Source organism: Bombus flavifrons, chromosome 14 (assembly GCF_040668555.2).
Source record: "Bombus flavifrons isolate JBK064 chromosome 14, iyBomFlav1_principal, whole genome shotgun sequence".
Classification (NCBI taxonomy): domain Eukaryota; kingdom Metazoa; phylum Arthropoda; class Insecta; order Hymenoptera; family Apidae; genus Bombus; species Bombus flavifrons.
The window spans coordinates 6049247-6073320 of NC_138455.1; the positions used below are offsets into that span (position 1 = coordinate 6049247).

The 24074-nt window shown below is 37.5% G+C and overlaps 2 protein-coding genes across 6 annotated transcripts in view; one reads left to right on the top strand and one right to left on the bottom strand.

The window, feature by feature from the left end:
* The window catches only part of Lamtor4 (Late endosomal/lysosomal adaptor, MAPK and MTOR activator 4), a 160416-nt gene that overhangs the window by 115686 nt on the left and 20656 nt on the right, over window positions 1-24074 (top strand). The window lies entirely within an intron of this gene.
* L (zinc finger protein Lobe) overlaps window positions 1-24074 on the bottom strand; it is a 134573-nt gene that overhangs the window by 92287 nt on the left and 18212 nt on the right. For all 4 annotated transcript variants that reach the window (XM_069128039.1, XM_069128038.1, XM_069128040.1 and 1 more), the window contains exons 2-3: window positions 20909-20989; window positions 20594-20656 (exon numbers count right to left, since the gene is read on the bottom strand). In XM_069128039.1, the coding sequence (XP_068984140.1) occupies window positions 20594-20656; window positions 20909-20989 (144 nt within the window). The remainder of the gene's footprint in view (window positions 1-20593; window positions 20657-20908; window positions 20990-24074) is intronic.

Below are 24074 nucleotides of genomic sequence, written 5' to 3' on the forward strand. Positions count from 1 at the left end.
AATGTTAGAAGATCTTGTGATACGATTTTAACGAGGATAACTTGAGAAAAAATGTGCGACGTTAGAAGAAACGAAATCTATCATTCACCTTCTTGAAATTTCCCAAAATAACCAACGAATGCTCGTTCGCCCGAATATTTCAAAAACATAGCAAAATCGATCCTGGCGAAATTTCTGACGGTCGAATGTATCGCGTATATCGATCGAGGTCATAGTTCACGAGAAGATACGAACCATAAAGCGGCGTACACACCTGCGTATCGTAAACATAACGTCGCGAGACCGTAAGTTCTCCCTCGATCTGGCCGTAGGTTGGCTCGACGTAGCCGATTAGTCGAGGAATTAGCGCGAGGTAGCTCTCGAAATTATTACACCGAGCAGTGCCTTCCGACGTGCCGCTCATCCAACGAAAGGGTGCTCCAGAGGGTGCTGCGCGACCCTTCGCCTCTCTCCATTCTATCTATCGCGGCGTGGGGTGCGCCGTGCGAGGGTGATTTTTCGCGAAATCGAATTGCACCGTCGATTCAATAACGCCACGGCCGTTTCCTGTTTGTTTCGAGCAAACAAAATCGAGCCCTGGTGAAATTTGTGCAATTGACTGAGCGATCATTTGAAAACCAACCTATGTTCGGCCGATGTAGTTGGTTTTTTTGGTGCGGATTTTCATTTCTGTTTTAATCTCTGTTTGGTTGTTTCATCGACTGTAACGTATAGAACGTGAGATTTTTCGTATTAGATGAAGTTCTAATACGATATGTCGTGATACGAAGGTCAGTCAGATATAAACTGGAGTTTCTTCGTAACTTTATATTCCAGTAAAACGCTTAGCTTCTCCATAATGCTTCATCCCCGAACTATGGTCGCAATCTATCAAAATTTCAAAGACTTTTGTGCCGCCCAGGATTAAAAACTTAATATAATTACGCGTTATGCAACGAATGACAACACTGCTTTCTCACTCATTGTGCTAGCTACGGAAGAAATGATAAATAGAGCGCCACGTGGAGTGGAAGGTCTTTAGGACAGGCCTATTTCAACTTTCACACAATCCCGTTTTGACGAGTATACTCGTCACGAAGAAATGGCGATGTTTGGTGTTACGACGAGCTCTGTCGGTAATGAAATTAAAAAATAAAACGGTCCTTTCGTTACTGCTTAATTCTATATTATAACAGCTACGCATACTCTGTGTTTGACGAGTATACTCGTCATCGCTTACCTTTTGCTATTACCTTACACATTTTAGCTACACGTTTTTCAAAGTGATCGCGACAGCTAACCGATTGAAGAAGCCTGACATTGCCATTTAGTGAATAATTGGTAAGTAGAATCGATTACGTTTTGTTATTTATTTCAACTAACGAGCATACGCGAAGATTATAGAGTAGCCGTTCTTGAAGAAGATTTAAAAAAAAGAAAGTAGAAACAAAAAGAATATCTCGTCTAGGAATGCGTGTTACATCTCCGAAAAAAGAAAGTAGCAGACAGAGGAGGAAAATCGTGTAGCAATTTCTCTTTGGTCTTCTTAATTATCACAACATAAGGAGAATGAAATACGATGGAAAGATACGAAGAGGATCCTACGTAATGTACTACTCGCTTGAAACGCGTAGCAGCCGAAGGAGAGAAAGATTAGCATAAAGTTAGCAAAGCACCTGATACGTATATGTTCACGCGAAAGTTAAGTTGGCTCGTGCTACCGGCCTTCAAGTCCCCAGATACTCCGTTCTAGCTTCGTCACATTTCGATAGCAGCTTAATACCGTATTCCGGAACATCATCGACACCACCGTACAGTTTCTCGCTCTTCAGGAATTTCACGGATATTGTTCTAAATTCACGAAAATTAATCTTTCATGCGTTAAGTTATTTATCCTGAAAGGAGTTTCTTATTTTTATATCTAAATTTATGAAAATTTCACGGGGATCGTTACATTTAAATTTATGGAAACTGCTTCTACAGCGCAGAAGATTAACATCATCCACGCTACATTTTCTTTGTCGTGATACATCTCCGGATTTATCAAATATATCAAATTTCGAATATTATTTAAAATTCGTGAAAATTAATCTTTGACTGGAAAGATACTCTTGGTGAAGAGTATCTTTGATTTATTCCAAGTTCATCATGTTCTTTAGAGATTCTTTTAATTTATGAAAATTAGTTTCATAAGCAGAGGGAAATCATCGACGCTGAAATAGATTTTCTTGCCTTGCGCCCTGATATATTTCGCAAATGTTACTTCAAATTTATTAAAATCAATTTTTAACTTAATAGTTGTCGCAAAGGAATTCTTATTCTGTGGAATTTCGTATGAAAATTACTCCTGCAATTCGGACCGTTTATTTGGAAAAGACTGTAAGGCTTCATTTTTAGAAAAAATCGGGAAAGCGAGAGATCTACATATACTTTAACGTGGAATTTGTATTTGTGAATAATTTATAATCTAAATCTTAAAATACTGGTTTATCGTAATCAATTGAAATTTCGTTGGTAAATGTAATTGCATAATCATCAATTTTGAAAGTGGTGTGTACTCATTTCCTGCAATCTGTAACCTGTCCAAACAGTCGAGGAGCCAATATAATCAAAAACAAATGATAGCGAATATAATCCTAATCTCTGTATCTAACATAATATTGCATGTACCAATGTAAACAAGTTGTTTAAACACAATTCGGTAATGTCCTTGTAAATTATTATTACATTTATTAAATAATCATCGCTATTATAATTTAATTAAATCCTTTGAAAATTATTTATCAACTGAATAACAGTATTGTAGTTTTATATTATAGTATTATAATATTTATATCGTACAGAAATGCAAACCTAAGATTAAATGGATAATAACGATATGGATAATATGGATAATAATGGATGATAACGAGACAGGCATGTTCACCGCGGTTTAGCATAAAAATATAATAATTTCAATTCATTTAGTTTCATTCGATTTATTTTCAAATATCGTATAGATACCTACGAACGAAAATGGACGAAAACACAAAACAGAGATTTTAAGTAATTAAAATTCAACGAACCGTGTAACTCAATAATTTTGAAAGTGTAAGTTCATTCGTAATCCTGAAAAAGCAACATTGATCTAATTGATTCTCAAAAAAGAAAACCATTTGTATAATGAATTTGCATCTACTTGAACACACAGAAACATGGGCAAACTAATTATAGATCTTATCAGAATTTTTCCAATCGATGGAAACGCAAACATTTCGATATTTCGAAAAAAAGCTTACGCTATGAAAATAAACGATCCGATATAACACCTACAATAAATTAAAATCAAACCATCAAAAATGTCTTGTTCACCACCCTAAAATAAATTCCACGATTATTTAAAGTTTACAAAAAACCCTTGTTTGGCCCTTGACTCCGGGATTATGTTTCATTAGAGAAATGAATTTCTCCCTGATCGATACATTTTACGTTCGTGAAAGAGCAAATTGATCTTTTGTTAAAAGTGCACGTATATGCAATTTGCCATGCGACGACACGAATGCTGGTATTATTAATTGAAGACTTAGAATTTCGCGTGGGCTTCGATACTCCCACATGTTCGTCCTATCAAATACCCACGCGTCAACCCTCTCGAATGAAGTTTAAATTCGCCGATCAGGGGAGACGCGACGCTTTGAAATCCGATATATAGCGTGCGTGTGTTAATTAGCCTGCGCTACTACAGGATTTCTGAAATTTAATGTACACCATCGGTGATAATTGATACACGAAATTCATTGTAAATTCTATTGCCACTTGAAATTTCCGATTTTAAATTGAAAAAAAAAGAAGGAAACCTCCAAATCACTGGAATATTTATGCTTCGAAATTTAATACACAACACTGGTAATACGAGTTGCCATAGATAAATAACTTCAATAGAACGTACCGTCCCTTTTTTTTTGTTTTTTTTAATAAAAGACATTCCATTCATTTCTTCTGTTCTATCTATTTATTTATTTATTTATGAGAAGAAAGTAGCCATTATAAAAGACATAACAGTATATCGTTACATTTCTTTGATCCCTTACTTACAAAGTCAATATTAAAGAAGAGAATTTTACCCGCAGGGGTCACTTTTGTCCCGAGGACCTTAAGCGCGTAGTTGAATCGGGCACCGTAGCTCGGTTAAATCATCAAATTTTAACCTAACTTTCTAACCTAACCTAAATCAAGGGTAAAGAGACAATTTCCATCAAGAAACGGCTGACAAAACTCGCTGACTAGCTGGAAGACGAGATGTTGGAGCAAAAGATGAAACGATGAGATACGAACACGATCTAGAAGGAGGATCGTTAGTATGGCCTCGGGACACTGACTCGTTCTAACCTTTATCTCCTCGAGTTACCAAGTTTTACCGCGGAAACTAAAGCGGCTCGACAACGGGCACCAGTACCTTGAAGTTATTAGCGAGCCTGGGAAACTTCCTCCAGGCTTTCTCATTCGTTTACGCCCGCGAATAACAGGTGGTAGTCCATCTCCCTTCCCTCTGTAACTTTTCACCGAATCGACTGGCTCCTTTCTACTCTTAAACACTGCTTATCTCCTATAATTGGGTTTGTCTTCCGTTTGATTTATTTATCTGGATTAGAAGAATTAATCGCGAGTTGGAACATTATTATCGTAACGAAATTCGAGCGCCTCGTTTCTCCTTGAATCTTCTCAAAATTTTCATCCTAGCAATCTCAGCTTTTCCGACTCTTAAATCGCTTATCTGCTACAATTGGATTCTTCTTTCATTTTGAAGAAAATTGTGATTTGAATTACGATTTCATATTTGAAATTATCATTACGTTTTTCTTATTTGCATTAGAAGGATTAATTCTGAGCTGAAATATTTTTACTCTAACAAACTCGAGTATCTTCTTACTTGTAACTAATTTTACGACTGCAAGCGCTTTTCGTGAAGAATACGTACGCGTCAACTAGAATCCACAAGTAACGAATAGACAGCGGATTTCGTGTATCAATGGTACATTTAAAAGTGCGAAAGTTCGAAATATCTCGTCGGTATCCTCGTATTCACGTTGTCTTTGTCCTTCGACTCGTCGAGCACGGAGTATGTGTGGCTGTCGTGATATAGAATTAAGTTGTAGCGAAATATCTGTCTTCTGAATTCTCGTCATAACGCGAAATGTTGCCATTTCTTCTGGACGAGTATACTCGTCAGAAACAGCTAACCAGTTCATACTTTTACACTAGCAGACGGCAGGAAACCCATCAGTAAAACAACCGATTCCTTTAATCAGCACGCATCAATCTGATAGAAACGATACCTTCGGAACCGTCGACGTGCTCCATCGAATTGCAATTGCAATTGCGGCTACCACGAGTTTACCACCGTGAGTACAATCGCATTAGATATGAACAGGGAGCACCGGTGCCGGGAGAGCGAGTTTATAATGATAGAATGGGAAGGTCTGGTCGCTCGAGACCGTATCATACTTTACCACTATAGCGGGCTAGCTGTTTCACACACGGTGTGTCGCGGCACACGCATCGAAACGCAAATGGGAAAAGCGGGGGAGGGGGGAAGGAGGAAAGGGTGGCGACGGGGGTGACAAAGTGCATTAGAAATCAGAGATCAAACAGTCAATTTAACTTTGATCGTGCCGCTGCCCCACTGAAAATATTCTACTTTTGCGTTTGCTTTTAACGTTTTTTCATTCGCAGATGTTATACTTTAACACAATTCCAGGTGTCAGAGGTCGTGAGAGCGTTTGAACACATATAGAACATTTTTGCGGATATGTGACGCTTAATGAGAAACAACTGCCACGATTATATCGGTAACACATAACACATATGGACATTTTCTATGAATACGTGACACATAATGAGAAACGACTCTGTTATGATTATATCGATATAATATGATACTTGACATTTTTTATGAATAAATTTGAAACGATTGTCACGATTATATCGATAAAATATAATGCTTGTAGAAGCTCTTTACGAATACGTCGTAAAATACGTAATAAGCAGCGACTATCGACGATTATAATGGTAAAATTTTTAACGAATCGGAAAATGTATATAGGAATTGCAAGATATTTACTGCAGGAGAATAGAAAAATATTCTAACACCTTTTTGAAGGAAATATGCGTTATATTAAGTAACTGTTATAAGTGCATCTGCAATTATCACAGAAAAAGAACTACATCTAATTGAATCGCAAAATTATGAACCTTGTAACAAAGGTTTTTATAGGGTTGTTTAATTTTTTAATGGCAATAGATCAATGTATAAATCGTTTCTTATAACGTTGATTCCATTAATTGGTTATAAGCCTAGCTTCGGACTAATTAGAACATATTGGTATCTAAAACATTCACAATTCTGACATAAGAAAAATGAGGCATGTCTTTCATGACTATATAGGTAAACTTTGAAAAACCATGCATACGAAAGATTTCTCGCAAATATAAAAATAGAAAAATATTTCAACTCATTCCATGAACCTCACTCATTGAACTGTTCATTGTATCAATGAATTAATCGTTCTGTTAATAAGCTTCATTATCTTTAATGAGCTACCTTTTGCACTAACTGTATGCTCCAAACGATTACTAATATTTTAACGAATTTGTATGGAACAAAAAATATCTTGCAACATTTATATACATTTTTATACTTGTTCAAACTTTACCAATACAACATTAACGACATTCCCAAAAATGTCGTATAAAATACGTAACAGATTTGCAAATATTTTGTAGAATAATTATTGGAAAGCTTTCGAGATTCGCTTCACGCGTATATTTGAACAAACTGTTTAACTTTCATTCGATCCAACATTGACGTAGTCTTCCTCTAAAAACGATATTCGGATAAAACAAAAATAATGTTCAGAATGCTACCTATCGTATTAAGTTGGAAAATAACAAACGTCCTGAATAGAAATTGGTTTGAGATGTGAAGGAAAAAGAAAAAATGTTGCAAGTTGGAGAACGTAACGTGACAGGGAACCCGTAAAAAGGGAATATCAACGTTCGTTACCGCTGGTAAGGGTGTAATTACGAAAGCGAAATACGCGCCTGACGATGAAGAAAATAATTACGCCGGGATGCGGAGATTAAAAAACCATGCAATTTTTGCGCCAGGAATTTTTACACGCTCGCACGCGGAAAGCTGGTCGAATAACGCGAGAGTTGATTTACAACTGGCACCAGAATGTTTCTCGTAGCCGCGTAAAATACGCGGCTGCACTTGTATTTATGCACGGCCGTTCGTTTCGAATTTCGTTTCGTTGCTGTCTCTGTTTATCGAGAAACAATTTGATAATGAACAGTTTGATAACGAACGGTTTGACAGTGATCATCGCGAAGTTAAGTGTTATCAATAAGGTATAAAGAGAGGTAAATTGTGGTGAGAAACGAAAATTATTGGCAAACTATAGATTCGAAGAAAATCAACTTGTTCTATAAGAGCATTAGAAAATTGTTATTTTACTATGGAAGGATTTAATCTTATTATAAAGAGGGAAACTCTTCTTCGTTAACATACTCGTCACTGCATAACAAACATTGATGCACACAGACGATAAAACTAATTAGGAGAATTTAATTTCTCCGTACAATATTACGTAATATACTGTATAATAATACAGAAAAAAGATTTTTGACCAGAAATATCTCGAGCGAGTAGAAATACCGATTGTTACTCAGACAACATTCTAATTTTACAATCCTACTGATTTTGGGAAATTACAAACAAAAAGGAACGGATTAAAGGAAAATTTATAAGAGAAGAAACAGCATAACTTTCCGAAGAATGAGTGAAAAAAGAGAAGAGGGATGCTAGTCTTTAACTGGAGAAAAAAAATTATTAGGAATTTGTATGTTATAAAGAAATCAATATATAGGCGAAGATTATTAGAAAATTGATTTTATGCTGTCTGTAATAAAATCATCTATGACTCTAATTGATATCCATGATTTAATAAGAATTCAAACTAGCACACATATGTGAAACAACGTCACACTCCTATACGTAATATCGTTCACCATTGTTGAACAGCTAGGTGTTGCTGCAAGCGAAAATTTATGATCATTATTCCAGCTCTGGACAGATATGATCATGCACGTGCACGAATTTAGGTTTGTATAATGTCCCGCTGTGTAATTTGGAATGTATCATGAGATCACATATACAGTGTCGTGTTTATGTAACGTCACAACTATGATTTCAAGCCTGTGAAATTAATTCACAAAAGCATTCGCCACGTTTCTCTATGTGCTCACTGTGATTCTATTCTTTGCCCAGCCTTTTTACGTATGCATTTGTATATAGCAGCGCAGGCTGCGTTAGGACGAGAAAGTCAAAATCAGATTCGTAAGAGATTCACTATAAAACAATAGACAATAACAAAATTGTGTAAAATTTGATTTTTTAAATATTGAGTACTTAATACTAGCTAAAGATAAAAGTTTTCTTTCTTGAATTCTAACATCTATTGTAGACGACTGCACATTTCCTTTTTCAATGTTCTATCAAATTTATTAGAAATCTTCCCATTCAGGTTCAGATTAAGGAATAATGTCTATCCAATATCGATATCTTACTTTGAAACCAGGGGTCCAATATAACAGTTACCTTTTTTGGAAAAATGTTATCGAGTGAAAATTAATTTTTATTTCAATGCAGGCCAGTTATCGACAAATTTGAAATCTAGCAAAAACTGAAATGATTATAATTCTTTATTCTAATTAAGAATGATAAACATTTTTTTCAGCTACCAGTTACCATTATCGATAACGGAAATTTAATTTTGATTAACGGTAACCGATACAAATGACCGGGGTTGTTCTTGTTCACCAGTAACCATTATCGATGTCCCGAATTTTATTTTGGTTATCGATAATCATTAGAAAATTTTTTCCTCGTTGCATTCGAGTATTGTCGACTGTTATTGATAATTAGTATTCATTTAGGCGATATAGAGAAATTTAATTATAAAACTCATTCATTAAGCTAAAAAGCGATATGAGAATATTTGAAACAAAGAACAGGGTGAAACTATATTGTGTTACAATATTTTTATTAATAATTGTATTATTATTCTACTACGATATCTTCTATTCTATTCTTTGTTTTATATATTTTCATACCGATTTTCTTTTTGCTTAACAAAATACATAAATTTTATCTCATTAATTTTATTCACGTTGCCAATGAATATGTGCTAATCATGAATAACGTTAATAACGATTGACAATAGCCGGATGTAGCCAGGAAAAATTTTCCTCGTCGATAACGGTTATCGGTAAGCAAAATAAAATTCGTGCCATCGATGAAAGTTTACTGATAACTAGAAAAGAAAACATTTCATTGGTCATTTATATCGGTTACTGGTAACCAAAATTAAATTTCCTTCGTCGATAATGGTAGTTCGCAAACGAAATAAAATTCCCGTCACCGACGATGATTACCGGTAATCAAGAAAATCCTAATCATTCAGAATCCGTAATATATAATAATCATTGTTATACGCAACAAAAATTTTCTCATTAAAGATATCAGCTCTTACACCGTAACTTCTACAATCTATAACACTTATAACGTCTGTTTAGAATGTTAAAGAACTACATTATATCGTTACAAAAATACTCCTCTCGCATAATACAATCATATAGAAATATGTACGATTCGCAAGACGAATGACCATTCGATCATTCGACCAACGGAGATTCGAAGAATTCGATTCAAGGTTCATCGTCTTCCGCTTGGACTACCATCGATAATGTTTAATTTCAGCCAATCTACGTGGTAACTTAAAAAATTCACCGCGCTAGCGAGCGATTGCAAGCGTTTTCAGCCCATCGGCTGGCACAGGTGCATCCGTATCGCGCGTGTAAAACGCGCATGTATCTTCCGGTCTCTTCTCCGCGTGTGCGTCTATCCGTGCATGTTCACCAAGCTCTCCTCTTCTCTCTTACGATGCAAGAGTAAGAAAAGGAGAGTTGAAGAGACGGGAGGGGGGATAAGGAAGAGGAACGATAGAAAGGGAGAGAAAAGGAGAAACCTAGAGTCGGTCCCAAGGGATACGTAGCGCTGTGCCATGGCCCGAGGCAGCTCGTCACCTGGGACAACCTTATATCGGCGAGTACAGTCGCACCGAGAAAGTGCCATTGTACCTAAAGCCGTTTTCCTTGCTCTTGATCAAGAGCCATTCGAGAACAAGCGCGATTCGCGACTCGAAACGATTCCTGGCTCTTTCTCGTAAACGATCGACGAACTCATAGACAATTTGCAACTGCCATTAACTAGGATAGTTTGCCTCTCTATCGGTTGACATTTTTCGGGTACCATTTTACGCGTATATTGGGAATTATTGAATGGAATGTTTAAAGAACTGGAGCGAAGTACGGCTGAATTTTGGAATTATGCAACGAGTTGTTACATAGTTTTACACAAAAGTGGTAACTCGAAATTACCATCGATAACAAGTAGTGTTTCTCGGAAAGGAGCCAGAAACTGATAGATAATTTTTTTTCTAGAAATGAAATTTTTTGTCTTGTTTCCCTTAGGTATTGAAAATATATCATAAATATATACATGACGGATTATTAAAAGAAGCGTTGAACGAGGTACGGCTGAATTTCCAAGTTACAGAATGAATTACCAAGGTCCCGGTATATCGGATGTATGTATAATACTATTAGCAAAAGTTTCCAAGCGATACGTTACAAATTACCAGCGAAAACACGCGTCCTCCCATCTCCATAAACTAAGCTTCCTAAAGATCTCAAAAATTCACAACGCGACATTGAAAGCTCCTCCAGCGAAACTCCGCGCCCACGCTAACGTTCCACCAAAAACTTCCACCCAAGCTCGCACAAATGGAGTACAAAAGCGAAAAACAAAAACAGGAATGATACAACGAAAAGAAAAGAAGAATACGATATAACGGAAGAGAGAGAAAAAGAGAGAGAGACAGAGGAAAAACGTAAACGAGATGAAGAGAAACGAGGAGTAACGTTGAAGTAAAGGTTGAAGAAGGATGAAGCAGCTGGCGAAGGGATGGTCGAAAAGGGGGTGGTGGTAGAAGGGTGGAAAGTGCGAAGAGGCAGCGGGGCCAGATCCCATGGGACTCCGTGCTCTCCTCTGGCGCTGCCAGCACTCCGGGAACGCGAAAGAGTGGCGAAGGGGTGAACGGGAGGGACGCAGAGGGTTGGCGGGAGTGGGTGGCGAATGGAGGGGGAAGAGGGAGAACTAATCAGCTCGACGCATGCGCACTGGGCTGCCCCGTTGGTCTCCAGGGATTCCCCTGGCATTCCCCATAATATACCCTCTCGCCCAACTCCCCTCGCGTGTGCTCTCCCGTCTCTCCACCCACCACCCCTTCCATCCACCTTCTTCCTCATCCCTGAGCGCCCTCTTTACCTCCGTGTCCTGCTCCTCCTGCACCTCTTGGATCTCTCACGTCGTGCGGCTATACCAGCTACAGGACTTTCCAACGTCCCGCGGGAAAACGGAGAACTCTTCTTCTCCCTTCTTCCTTTCTCTTGGTCGTTTACCGTCTCGTTTCGGCAAACTTTCTTCCGTAAGTTTTGCTTTTGTTGCTTTCGGTTTTGAGACTCACCGGTGTATTTGGCTCGATAAATTCGTCTATTTATTTGTTTCTTTTTCTTCCTTTTTTTTCTTTAATTTATTTATCCGGAGCCCCATTCACATCATCGAGGGTTACTCAACGACCACGGTTGTAGGTAATTTTGTTTGTTACACTCCCCAGGCAAACTCGTTATAATCCTCTTACTATAATCGTTATATCATATGTATTTCTTACTATATAACTCTCGTTATAATTCATCTTTTAGAAGAAAGATAAACGCAAGTAATCGAGTGGTTGATTAACAATTAGAATCGCTAGGAACATGGTAGCTACGACCAGTTGCGGCTAGTACGTGATTAACAAGAAGTGACTAAGTACTTAAATAGAATTTAAATACCAAGAATTACTAACTGGTAAAATAAGAATAAAGACAATGCGACAGGCAAGATCTAAGGCGATATAAGAGGACGTTGGTGTGTTCAAAGCAAGAGAGCTGGTTACAGAAAGAGTTCGGTAGATGTATTGGCGTGTAATATCACACGGTTGAAGCAGCTAAAATAACCATACAATGCACGATGATGTTCTACTCGTGCTAGTTCAGCATGATGTTTTTGGATGCAACACTAAGTTTAACTTTCTCTATAAATGTTTTGATTGGAAGAGTCGAAGCTGCAAGCACGACGTTGGTTCGGCTTCTTTTCGTTGAAATTTGGATTCCTACGAAGATCTCGTTTCACGACACGGGGATTTCCAACTTTGTACGACGAAATGAAGAACTCTCGCTCTATTTGGCTCTCCTTTTTTTCCCGCTTGATCGTTTACCGTCTCATTTTAGCCAGCTTCCTCCTCAAGCTTTTGCTTTCGTTGGTTTCAGTTTTAAGACACGTTATATTTGGATTGGCGAATTTATCTATTTACGCGTGTATCTGTCGATCGCAGAACTCGAAGTCAGAAGCACGACGCTAGATATTGGCTTCTTTCCGTTGAAATTTGGATTTTCACGAAGAGATCATTTTACAGTGCGAAGCTTTCCAACTTCGTACAACGAAATGAAAAACTCTCTTTCCTTTTGACTCTCCTTTTCTTCCCCCGATCGTTTACCGTCTCTCGTTTTAGCAAACTTCCTTTTTCAACCGTTGCTTCCGTTGTTTTTGCTTTTCAGACACGTTGCTGTATCGTATTTACACTGACAAATTTACTTATTTATATATTTACTTCACAAATAGTTCAAGCTGCAAGTACGATGTTCTGGCCTGGCTTCCTTTTGTTCAAATTTGGATCTCCGTTTTACCGTATGCGACTTTTCAACTTTCTGTGAGGAAACGCGGAACTCTCTTTCCCTTTGGCTCTTCTTTTTTTCTCTCGATCGTTTACCGTCCCCTTTTAGCAAACTTCCTTTTTTCGTTTTTGGCTTCGAGACTCGATAGCGTGTTTGAAGTGGTGAATTTAGTTATCGATTAGAAGCGTGGAAGTTACAAGCACTATGTTGGTTCGGCTCCTTTTTGTTGAAATTTGGATTTCCATGAAGAGAGTTTTTTGCGGTACATGACTTCCCAACTTCCCAGGGGAAGATGGAGAACTCCGTTTCTCTGTTCTCTCTCGCTCGTTTACCGTCTCGTTCTGGCAAGCTTCCCGTCTTTTAAGTTTCCGTTTTGTTGATTTTCGTCTCGAAGCTTATTGGCGCGTTTAGACGGATAAATTTATTTATCCATCGCTTTGGCTCCTTTTTTTATCCAAACAATTTGCATTCCCGTACGGGACAAGCTACGTATCGAGGGTACGTTATTTTCTTCGTATTCTTCGATCACGTTAATTTGTATTATCACGTTGGTGTATCGTAGGCTTTTTGGCGGATTATCGGGAGATTTGTTGGTTAAAAAATGAAGCGAAGTAGATTGATATGAAATTCAAGAAGATGATTTGATATTGAAAAATTCGATAAAATGAAATTCGAGAAGAATGGGTGCGCGAAGATGTCACAGTTTTAAGAGTTAATAGCGTGAGGTAAGAGCGATCCCTTAAAAATCGTCCAACAAAAACGTCGTCGGGTCGGTGTTCGTGACGAATTGAAATCTCTGACATTAAGAAAATGGGGGATCTCGGTTCTCCCAATGGGAGAGGTTGGCAGGTCCTCCAACCTGATGGTGGGCGACGAAAAATGAGAGGGCGGTAGGAAGATTATGCGAAAGCTGTTCGGGAAGCCGTGTCTCTCCTGTCTGTTAAATAATACTGATAAATACGGATACATTCGTTCCCTGGATGAAGTCCCAGTTTCTTCAAGAACATCCAGCGAAATGGAAACCGGTATTACGTACATTAATTAAGGAAAATTTTCATCAGGAACGTGAAGAATATTATTAACAGGAATAAATTTTTCGAGCAACGTTTACTCTTTTAGTTTCTCCTTCAAATTTAATAACGCCGACGTATCAATTAATTTATAGCTTATTTACGAACTTGCCCGTACTCCCATAATTTATTATTATATAAACGTATTTAATTTAGTTTTAGGAAAAGTGCAACGATGCTTTAAAGAAATACAAAAAATAAAGATAAAAATAAGGAATTCCTGAAAGAAAAAAAAAAATGAATATGAAGTTTCAAGCTTTAATATCCACATGCTAATTAATCAGATCCGAGCATATTAAATTTCGTATCATTTAGTTGTATTTCGACACGGCTAGGAAAATTTTATACTGTGAAAGCGAAATATAGAAGCTCGTTAAAAAGCGCTTTATTCGAAAATGAGTATGTACTTTTTGCAACCACTGCAATCCTTTTGCGATCCTCTTTAAATATGTCTCCATGAGCTTGTTAATATAACGCAATATAACTGATAAACGCATTGATATAATTGATAATTCCACTTCGAACGCAGATTGTTTTATATCCCAAACGAGACAAATAAACGATGAAAAAAGAAATCGGCGGGTTATATCAACAACAACTGAAGAATCAGTCCAACGACCATAAAATTACCGGACGCCATGCGTTAAAGAGACGTCACTTTTTACATCTACCACCATATAGTGATACATCACTGGGTGTACTCGCATTCACGTCAATTTAAGTCACCACAATCTCTGCCTATTCTCATTGTACAGATTGCATTTAAAAAAATCGATAATTCTTTTAATTTAAATACGTCCACAAGTGACCAAGTATGTTCGTTAATAAGTCAAACGAGTAACTTAAGATCAACAGACAGCAACCCTCCGCTTCCAACGATTCGTGAAGCGTTTCCAAGAGCGACGATTCCCTTTCCATAAATCAAATTCTCAAAAAAAAAAAAATCCAACGCCTACGCGACGCGTGTCCCTTTGTTAAGCAATAACGCACGCGCCTGATTAATTCGTAATTGGCTGCATCTGGCCTGGCGAAAAAAGATTCGAAATAAAGGAGGATCGATAAAGAAGGTCGGATGTGAACGTGTTGTTCGAATAATCGAGACCCAGCGGGTTTCAGTCGCAACAGAAACCACCCTTCCATGGATAGCAAAAAAAAAAAAAAAAAAAGAAAAGAGAAAGGAAGAAAGAAACTAACAGAAACCACCCTCGGAATTCTTTTGCTGGTCGTTGGTGCAAGGCGTTAACCTACCTCACCTCGACTACCAACGATCTTCAGGATGAAATCGAGTCAATATTCCCAGGATAATCGTAATATACGGACGATGCGCACCCCGATGTATCCTACGGAAAGATTCGTCATTTTATCTTTACGCTCTATTGATCATCGGCATAGGAAAAATAAATTTTTGGTCCTGAGAATTCTTTTTGTTTAAACGTTTAATCTTGAGCGTTTGTAATTCTTTGTTAGGATATTCTCGGATATTGCGAATTTTTAATTCGAGCATTAATAGGAATTTGTAATTGGTAGTTTAATGACAACGAACAGTTTTTCTTGATATCTGTCACTGATCTCGTTTGTATCATTTCCCTTCGCTTTTAGTTAACAATTCGTCGTTTTTTATTTATCGTTTAGTACGAGTTCAAGCTGCAGTACGACCTCCACTGTAAGTGACTTTTAGTCGAAATAACAGATTTTTTCTGAATTAGATAAATTCATGGAGACTTCTGCAATTTTGCTGAATTTTTCACTATAAGACAAATTTAATCCATCGCTCGTTACTCTCAAATTCTACTATGAATATAGAATACCTCTATCGCCCTCGATCTTTGAACGAAATAATAAAGTTTCTGTAAATTAAACAAATCCATAGGAAAATGACTCGTCCTTTTTCCCTCCAATTTTCCACTAAAAGGCAAGTTTCATTCATTGCTCCACCGATGAGTACGTGATTCTCTCTCTTTTTATCTTTAACTTCCAAACGAAACAATTCTTCCAATTTGAATAAGCACAAAATATTGTCATTTCTTCGTGACGAGTATACTCGTCAGAAACGTCTAATTTGTTAGTTTCTGAGATCTTGGCAATCGAGGAAGTCCACACTCAATAACGTGCCAGACGTGCGAACTTTATGAAGTGATTTTGAACTTAGTTTCTCAAAATTTAATTCCAAATATTTCCAGAATAATACTTATTTTTATTTTATCTTATTTACTGGAAATGCACGATATTGACCATATCCAAGGAACGACAATTACAAGCATGGTAACGTGGCTGCAACAGTTCCAGCGCCACTTTCGTGCGCACTAAAACTCTATAAAATTTAGTCTCGTTCAGATTTAACTTTAAGCTTGAGTAGAAAGATCGTGGTGATATTCGTGTCACTGAGATTTCATGATTTCACGTTTGACAAGCAAGGGCTGTTCGACTGCAAGCCCATATTTCGCATAATCTAAAGCTACTGTGCGATGCTTAGGGTTTGCCCTAAACTTACGAATGTAAGAAGCTCAACGGTCATTACGCATATAAAATGAACGTATACACATTTAAGCAAACTCATAAATATCGATTGCGACTGTCAATCTCGAAAACCTAACTTCCATCAAATCTAGCCTCGTTGTCAGCAATAGGCGTAAGCTCTGAGAACAATTTTTCCAATGACTTGACCATCGCAAAAAAGTCCGCTCATCATGAGCTTCTTTGTCTTCTTGTATCTCGCAAACTAATTGCCGGTCCGACTTAAAAACTTGCTTCACAAGCTTGATTGATCTTTTGTCTCATCACGAGTCATAATTCGCTAGCAAATTCGATTTCAAAATCGAACGGAGGACATGAGGCACGTTTCTGCGTCATTCTTTCACCCAGCAACCAGTTTAATTTCGTTATACACAACCCGTTAAACAAGACCATCGTCCTTCGCGTCTATACAGGAAGATGAAGGAACCTCGTATAATCTCGTCTAACGATTCCGCTGACCATCCTCGAGACCCCATAAAATTTCATTGCCTGTTCTTACGCAAGCCAAACGAAGCCACGCTGGCATTAGTAACAGCAGCAGCGGAGAAGCAACAACCGCTCGCAACAACCGCTCGCAACGAAAGATTCGTTCCTTTTCCGCGTAGCCGAGACAGATCTTGCTCTTCCTCCCCGAGGAGAAGCGAGATCCGACTTTTATCCGTTCCTCCCTGTACCAGCCGATTATTATTTCAGCTTACCTTTCGCCAAGTGTACTTGCGTCCGCTTTATACTCCAAGGTAAAACCGGCTTGGAGGAGCTCGGAACGAGGTTGTATCCCCGAGGAGGCCACCGACTCCCAAGGGAGATGCCTCGGTGGTTCTCTCTCTCTCTCTCTCTCTCTTTCTCTCCCCTTTCCGACTCTTTGCCCCTCTTTCTCTCTGTCTATAGTTTCCCTCTTATTCTCTCTTTCGTTCCTACAGAACGGTATAGCGCGGCTGTCGTTGCTACTCGAGAGTGAAAACATCGAGGCACCTCTGTTTCTTTAATACACGGTTTCTACGTTTCTGTCTCTTTCTCTGTGTCTTTGTCTCTGTCTTTCTATATAGAAGCCATCGCCGCTCATTACAGAGAAACAAAATGACGCAACGTTAGCGACACGAGTTTTCCAGCTGCTTCTATTAAACTGGTCGTTGCTCGTTGTTGGAAGATAGTAGTGTAACAAGGAATCGGGTGGCTGGAGGATCATGGTTTGTTTGGCTTAGCGTTAGCTAATGGAGTATCGATTTCAGGATCTCGGAATTTTTAGGCTACGACCGAGCTTGAGGTTTGCTGCGGTTGCGCTGCAACTTTCGGCCTCCGAGCTTTCGCAGTATCAGTCTGCGGATTTTTAGATTATCAGTCCCGAAGGTCGGAGGATCTTCCAATTCTTGGTTCAGTTTGAAGGGAACTCGCGTTGATTCGGGAGCGTTGCTGGAACTTTACGGTACTCGCTAATTGATGTGGAGAATTTGTTGAGTGGAGAAATTCTAACTTAGGTTTCAGAAGACCCGGATCAGTTTGTCAAAATTGTTAAAGTTGTTGGCTATGCAATTTTGAGAATTGCTGAATCTTAGAAGTTAGAAGAATCTTGTCCAAAGTTTATAAAGAAGAAACTGTGCTTTGAAATATCCACAATTGGCGCGCGTTTACTTGTAAGCAAAGAATTTAGGAAGTTTTAGCTCAGGTTTGTGAATCAGTTTGCCAAAGTCGCCAAAATTGACTATACAATTTTGAAGATTGGAGGATTTCAGAATTTTTCTTGGAAACTTATCGACTTTGAATCTCGTTACGGGTTTAGAAAAAAAAATACTGCGCTTTGAAATATGCCAATTTACTGCAGAAAATTCACGCGTTCATTTCGGTGCGGTGCGACTCGATATAATTCGCGTAATCGAAATTTATCGCGTAGCTTCGACGTTTCGGCGTTACAAATGGACAATTTTTCGGTTAATATCCCATTCATTGTCAAGCATAATGGCTTTCGCATAGCTTTTTTTTTCAATGCTTACGATAGCAGTACAGTGTTACTAACTGTGTAGCAAAAAGAAAAAGACAGAGTGACGTATCGAAAAAACAATCCAGGTCTATATCGCTTAAGATACTATTGTTTCCTAGCTATACCGTGGAGAGGACATATCGACATAATAAGCACGGCAGGATCACTTTCGCCACCTGAGCCCCTATTACAATTCTGAAAGGAATTGCCCTAGCTAACACTTCTTCTACACCCCATATGCTATATACCATATGCGTGAAGTAAATAGAAACTCCCCTTGTGGGATCACTTAATGATTTTAATGACATTACTATGTATAATGTAATTTCGATAATTTCTATAATTATAACCATATTAATTATTTTCGCTATAATTGTCTATATTAATTTCTAAATATGATGAATAGATTATTCATTACTAGACTGCGGAATTTTATGTATTTTTACATTTTTATGAACACAGCTAAAGAAATATAGGATCTGAGTAGAAAAATTTGTTTCGTTGTAATAAATAGCCTATCTTAAATATTTTCTATATTTTTACATTTTATATGCGCGGTGTAGATTTTCGCACCTTCAAATTTCGAACATTCTAAATGCAAAAAGATTCACAATTTAATTATTATGTAATATACTCAAATGTTGTTACATATTGTAGTACTTGTATACTACTATTATGCAATATATACAAATTACTTTATTTAAGAAATTTAAACAAACTTAAACTTAAGAAATTTAATAATAAAAAACACGACCGAGCCTAAAACCATTCAACGAATGTAACAGGGTTAAACAATCCCCTTGCTCAAATTTTTCGGACCATTTATCAACGCGATATTTTGTAATTAGCCTACGGCTGTTTATACATTTGTGGGAAATTAAAAAATATATAAATACGCTAGCTGGAACAGATCTGTACGCTCAATTTTTCTTCTTGCGATCACAGAAATCTAAGTGGAAATAAACATAAATAAATGTCTATTAACCAGTTACCTGTTGCGACCTCTTTCAAAATTTGGGGAAGTGCATACCTAAAGTATGTCGCAAAATGTAAGCGATGACGAGTATACTCGTCAAGCACCGAGTATACGTGGCTGTTACAACATAGAATTAACTTGTAAAGAAATGACTGTTTCACTTTGCAATTTTCAGCAATTACTAAATTCCAATTTAACCAGCAAATTGTAGCTACCTTTTTCGCAATATAAAATATCGCCATTTCTTCGCGACGACGAGTATACTCGTCAAAAACAGCTAACCGGTTAAAACGATCCAATTTCGCCGCTCTCTCGCCATTTATCCTCCTTTTGTTACGCGTGCGTCGCGGATAAATTTCGAACGATCGAGATGAAAACGAGCGAATGAAACGATCTGGTTGGGAAAGGAAAAAGGCGTGCGTCGTCGAGGCACACGCGACACGCGAAAGGATCCAGAGGGGACAAAGGAATCCCATATTCATAGGGTCTAAGGTGGGTGGTACGTTTCTTGAACGGCGACTACGAACAATGACGACGTGTCTGAACGCATTGTTGCGTCGCGAGGCAATGTCCCGCGAGGACTGATAAAAGTAATGCACCAGAATGCGGCAGAATGCACCGACCGCGCCTCCCTCAATTCCTGGCCCATTGTTACATCTGCATAACGATAGTCGTCTGCCGGCAGTGCTTCATTGTACCGAGTATATTCGATGCTCCAGAGAAGAAGATGCTCGCGGAAACCGATTCTTCCTTCTCACTGGGTTAACGCGTCGCTGTATACCCAAAATTAAAGCTAATCCGCCACCGAACGACACTAAAATGATAAATTTCTTAAGTTTTCTGACTTTGCAGTATAATACATCTTCTGGTCTGTATAAGTTCTTCTTAGAAGTTTGGCTTCTTCATCTCATTTGTTGGTAAAATATATGGTTTACGTCCTGATTTGATCATTGAGTGGAGATGAAGCAATTATCAAAAATCTAACGAATAGCAAAGAAAATTTGAAATCTATAGTAAAGTGGATCTATAGGAATTCTGTCTAATCTTTTTGAAACGTGTATGATGTACACCGTGGTTTATCGTCGAATGGCCATTAAGTAATTGACCAAAAATCGAACAAACGGCGAACAAAATCTGAGATCAATAGAAAAGTGCGAACAATGGAAAAATTAAAAATCTACTTGGTATAAGTCCTCGACTCACCCTCCGAATGTTGACTGAACGCTCTCTGCAGCTCCTCCTCTTCCTCTTCCTCCTCGTCATCCTCTGTAAAAGAAATTGACAAATCATAAGCGATATAATAATAATAATTTATAATTAATAATAATCATAATAGTATAGTATAGTATAGTATAGTATAATAATAATAGTAATCATATATAATTAATAAATAATCCACGAGTATTTCTACTTAAAAAAGAGTTACAAACAAAAGTGGAATATAACGAAAATCCAGTTAACTGTCTAGATTTAACGTAAACGTTGGCTAACGACGAGAAAGTATTTAGTAACACTCACGTTTAATTCCCGTTGTCTCATTATCCTGCTCGGTTACCTCCAGGACATTTTGCTCGTTCCCGTCGTCCCACTCTTCGTCTCCTGCGGAGAGACAAGCAACCATTAATTCCGTTTCATTTGCATATCAGCCACGAAGAATAAAATCTGTATTTGCGAAGGAAAAAAGGAAAGGGGTAAAAAAAAGAAAAGAAAAAGAAGAAGAGGGGAAGAAAAGAGCAGCAACGAGCTACGAAATTGTAATTCTTCTCTCTTTCGAGCATGTGAACATTGCATACCATAAGATACATATACAGGGTGCCTCAAGCAACTTGGTGCTAAAATAAAGATAGCGAAAGTTGATATTACGCGAGTTTGGGATTTTTTTATTTGATGGTGTTTAACAATGAAAATCGATTTATTTATTTCATTTATTAACGGTAATTGACTTAATTATCGGTGGGTATACCCATGTAATTAAATTGGTTTATTATAATGTATTTGCTTGCTTATTATTATTTATTGGTTTATTTATTGAAATATTTATTTGTTAATCGCGGCAACTGATGCGATTTATTGCGTTATTTAATGACGATAATTGGTTCAATTGACCTATTTTTAGATAAAAATAAGTTGATAAGTCCACGCTTCGTAATTGTAAATAAGTTGCCAATGTTTATGCATTTATGAAGCATGTAAATAATGCAGAAATGCCTAGAATGCGAAACGCGTGATAATATTTAAAGGGCGGAGCAAATTTCTAATCAACGTTCAGTTCGTTAATTGTTTAATTATATTCTACAATTTATATCTAATATCTATTCTATAATTTGTATTTATTGTATAATTTATTCTTTCTATTATTCTACAATTTATATTCCTTGAATTGTAAAAATAGAACACAAGAATTCCATTTATAGGTCAAAGTAAAATTTAATTTTTTTACAAAATTAGATTATACTGCAATTTTATGAGAAATATCGTGACTAAACGACTGCAACCAAATTTCACAAATTAACTCTAATCATCTGAATTATAACGATACTTTTAAAACGATTCCTAATACGAATATAAAAATATCTTGTAAGGCAAAACTGCATCCAATACCTCTGTGCATGCATTAAACGATGCTTCCTATCATTTTTTTCACAAAAAAATATACAAACATACTTGTGTTTTAAATCATTATACTTCTAGTATAAATAATTATAATTCTAGTTCTAACGGGACACCCTGTACATATATATGTGTTGTGTGTATGAATATGAATTCCAAGTAACACGGCGAGAAACGATTAATAATACGCTTTTTGCAGACCGTCCAGCGGCGGATGAACAAGATTTGTGCGCCGAATGTAACGACGCGAATAAGTTTAACTTTAACGAACTACGTTTCATCGTGAAATACCGGGTGAATTTGCGAGGTGCGAGTAAAATGTTTGATAACAAATTCGTCACATAGAACTGATTAAAATGGATTATCATTTTAATCAAAATTATTCGCAACGGTATTAAATTAATATAACAATGAACTTTCCTTATTCGCGAACGAACAATTGTAGTTTCTTCTCTCGTAAAACATAGCGAACGAAATTTTACTGATAGACAGCGAAATTAATTCATGATGTTCTTCGTCCTCTTAAAAATATGTCTTCGAGACGATTAACCAGTTAGCTGTTCGAAAACTGTGTTCCTAAAATGTGTCGCGTAAGGTAAGCGACGACGAGTATACTCGTCAAGCACAGAGTATGTGTGGCTGTTATAACATAGAATTAAGTTGTAATGAAACGACTGTTTTATTTTGTAATCTTATTATTGCAATTTGTAGCAACAAATTGTAGCTATTTTTTGCACGTGACGAGTATACTCGTCGTAACACAAAATATCCATGGAAAACAGCTAACTGATTAATCAGAAAATAAATCCGGCTCTTCTCAATACATTACGAATTCGTTTACACTAACGAGAATAATCCACAATGTATTTTCGAAAATAATGCTCAAAATATCATCTAATTCCTAGTTCATACGATTAATCAGCACATCGACCATAATTTGCAAACAATCACGACCACGAATACTCGTGTGCATATACGCACAGCATTCCCTTTTTCAATTTCTAATTTATGTTTAGAACTGATCCGACTAACAATTCTCAACAGGTTCGATTTTCAAACAAACAAAATTGCTCAAACAGCAATTCAATTTTCTCGCCTGGTATCGTTTAATCTTTTCGAATCTGTAAACGATGATCGCAATCCCAAATACCCAAATGCAAACGCATTGATCGACGTACTGGTTGTAACGAACGTTCTCGTTAAACGCTGAAATCAGTCTACTTTTTCCGCTCGAACATGCAGAAAAAAAAGAAAAATAAGCAAAAAGAGAGGAAAAATAGAAAAGCGAGAATAAAACAAATCCGCATTCGACACCTTGGAAAACAGTGGCAATCGGTCGGAGTGGCAAGTTTATCCGGTGAAAAGCTGGTTTGGGGGCGCGGAGAGAGAGTTTGAATGAGACCAATGTGAAAGAGGTAGAGGGCGGATGCAAAATAACAAACGACCTGTTGGCCACGTGGACAGGGGTGTAATTTTTTAAGTTTAATTTTGTGGTCCCACGTGACAAACGGATGGCTCTACTATACGGCAGCCCACGTCAGTACGGTGCGTGGGTATATTTCATGTTGAAAACACGGCTCGTCGTTTCGTGTTTGATGATATACAGGCAACGAGCCGTTGCGAGCCAACTTGCTCATCTACCCTATTACGCAACGATGAAATTCGACGACGATCCTTTAGCCTGGTCTCCTCCGCGTTACTGAATGAACGATGGTGATTCTATGTTTCGTCTTAAAATACATTGTGCGTCTGAATTCGCGGTACGTCGAGCGACGTCAGGAAGAACAAGACGAAATTCAGCAATAACGAAATTACGTTGACGGTTTCTTTCTCGAGAAAATCGAATTCCAATACTTGTCTGATATAAGCGTATTTGATTAATTCTCAGATTATTGTATGTACAGAAATAAGTCGAAAACGAAGAGTACAACTTTCTCGTTTGAAATCTCGTTCTTGAGAAGATCGAGTGCACGCTCTGTGATGATAATTCTCCATTAGCTTAGACAAAGATTAAACCAATGGAAAAGCAAAGTAAACGCGGATAAAGGCAAACACATTACATCCACTCTAAGGA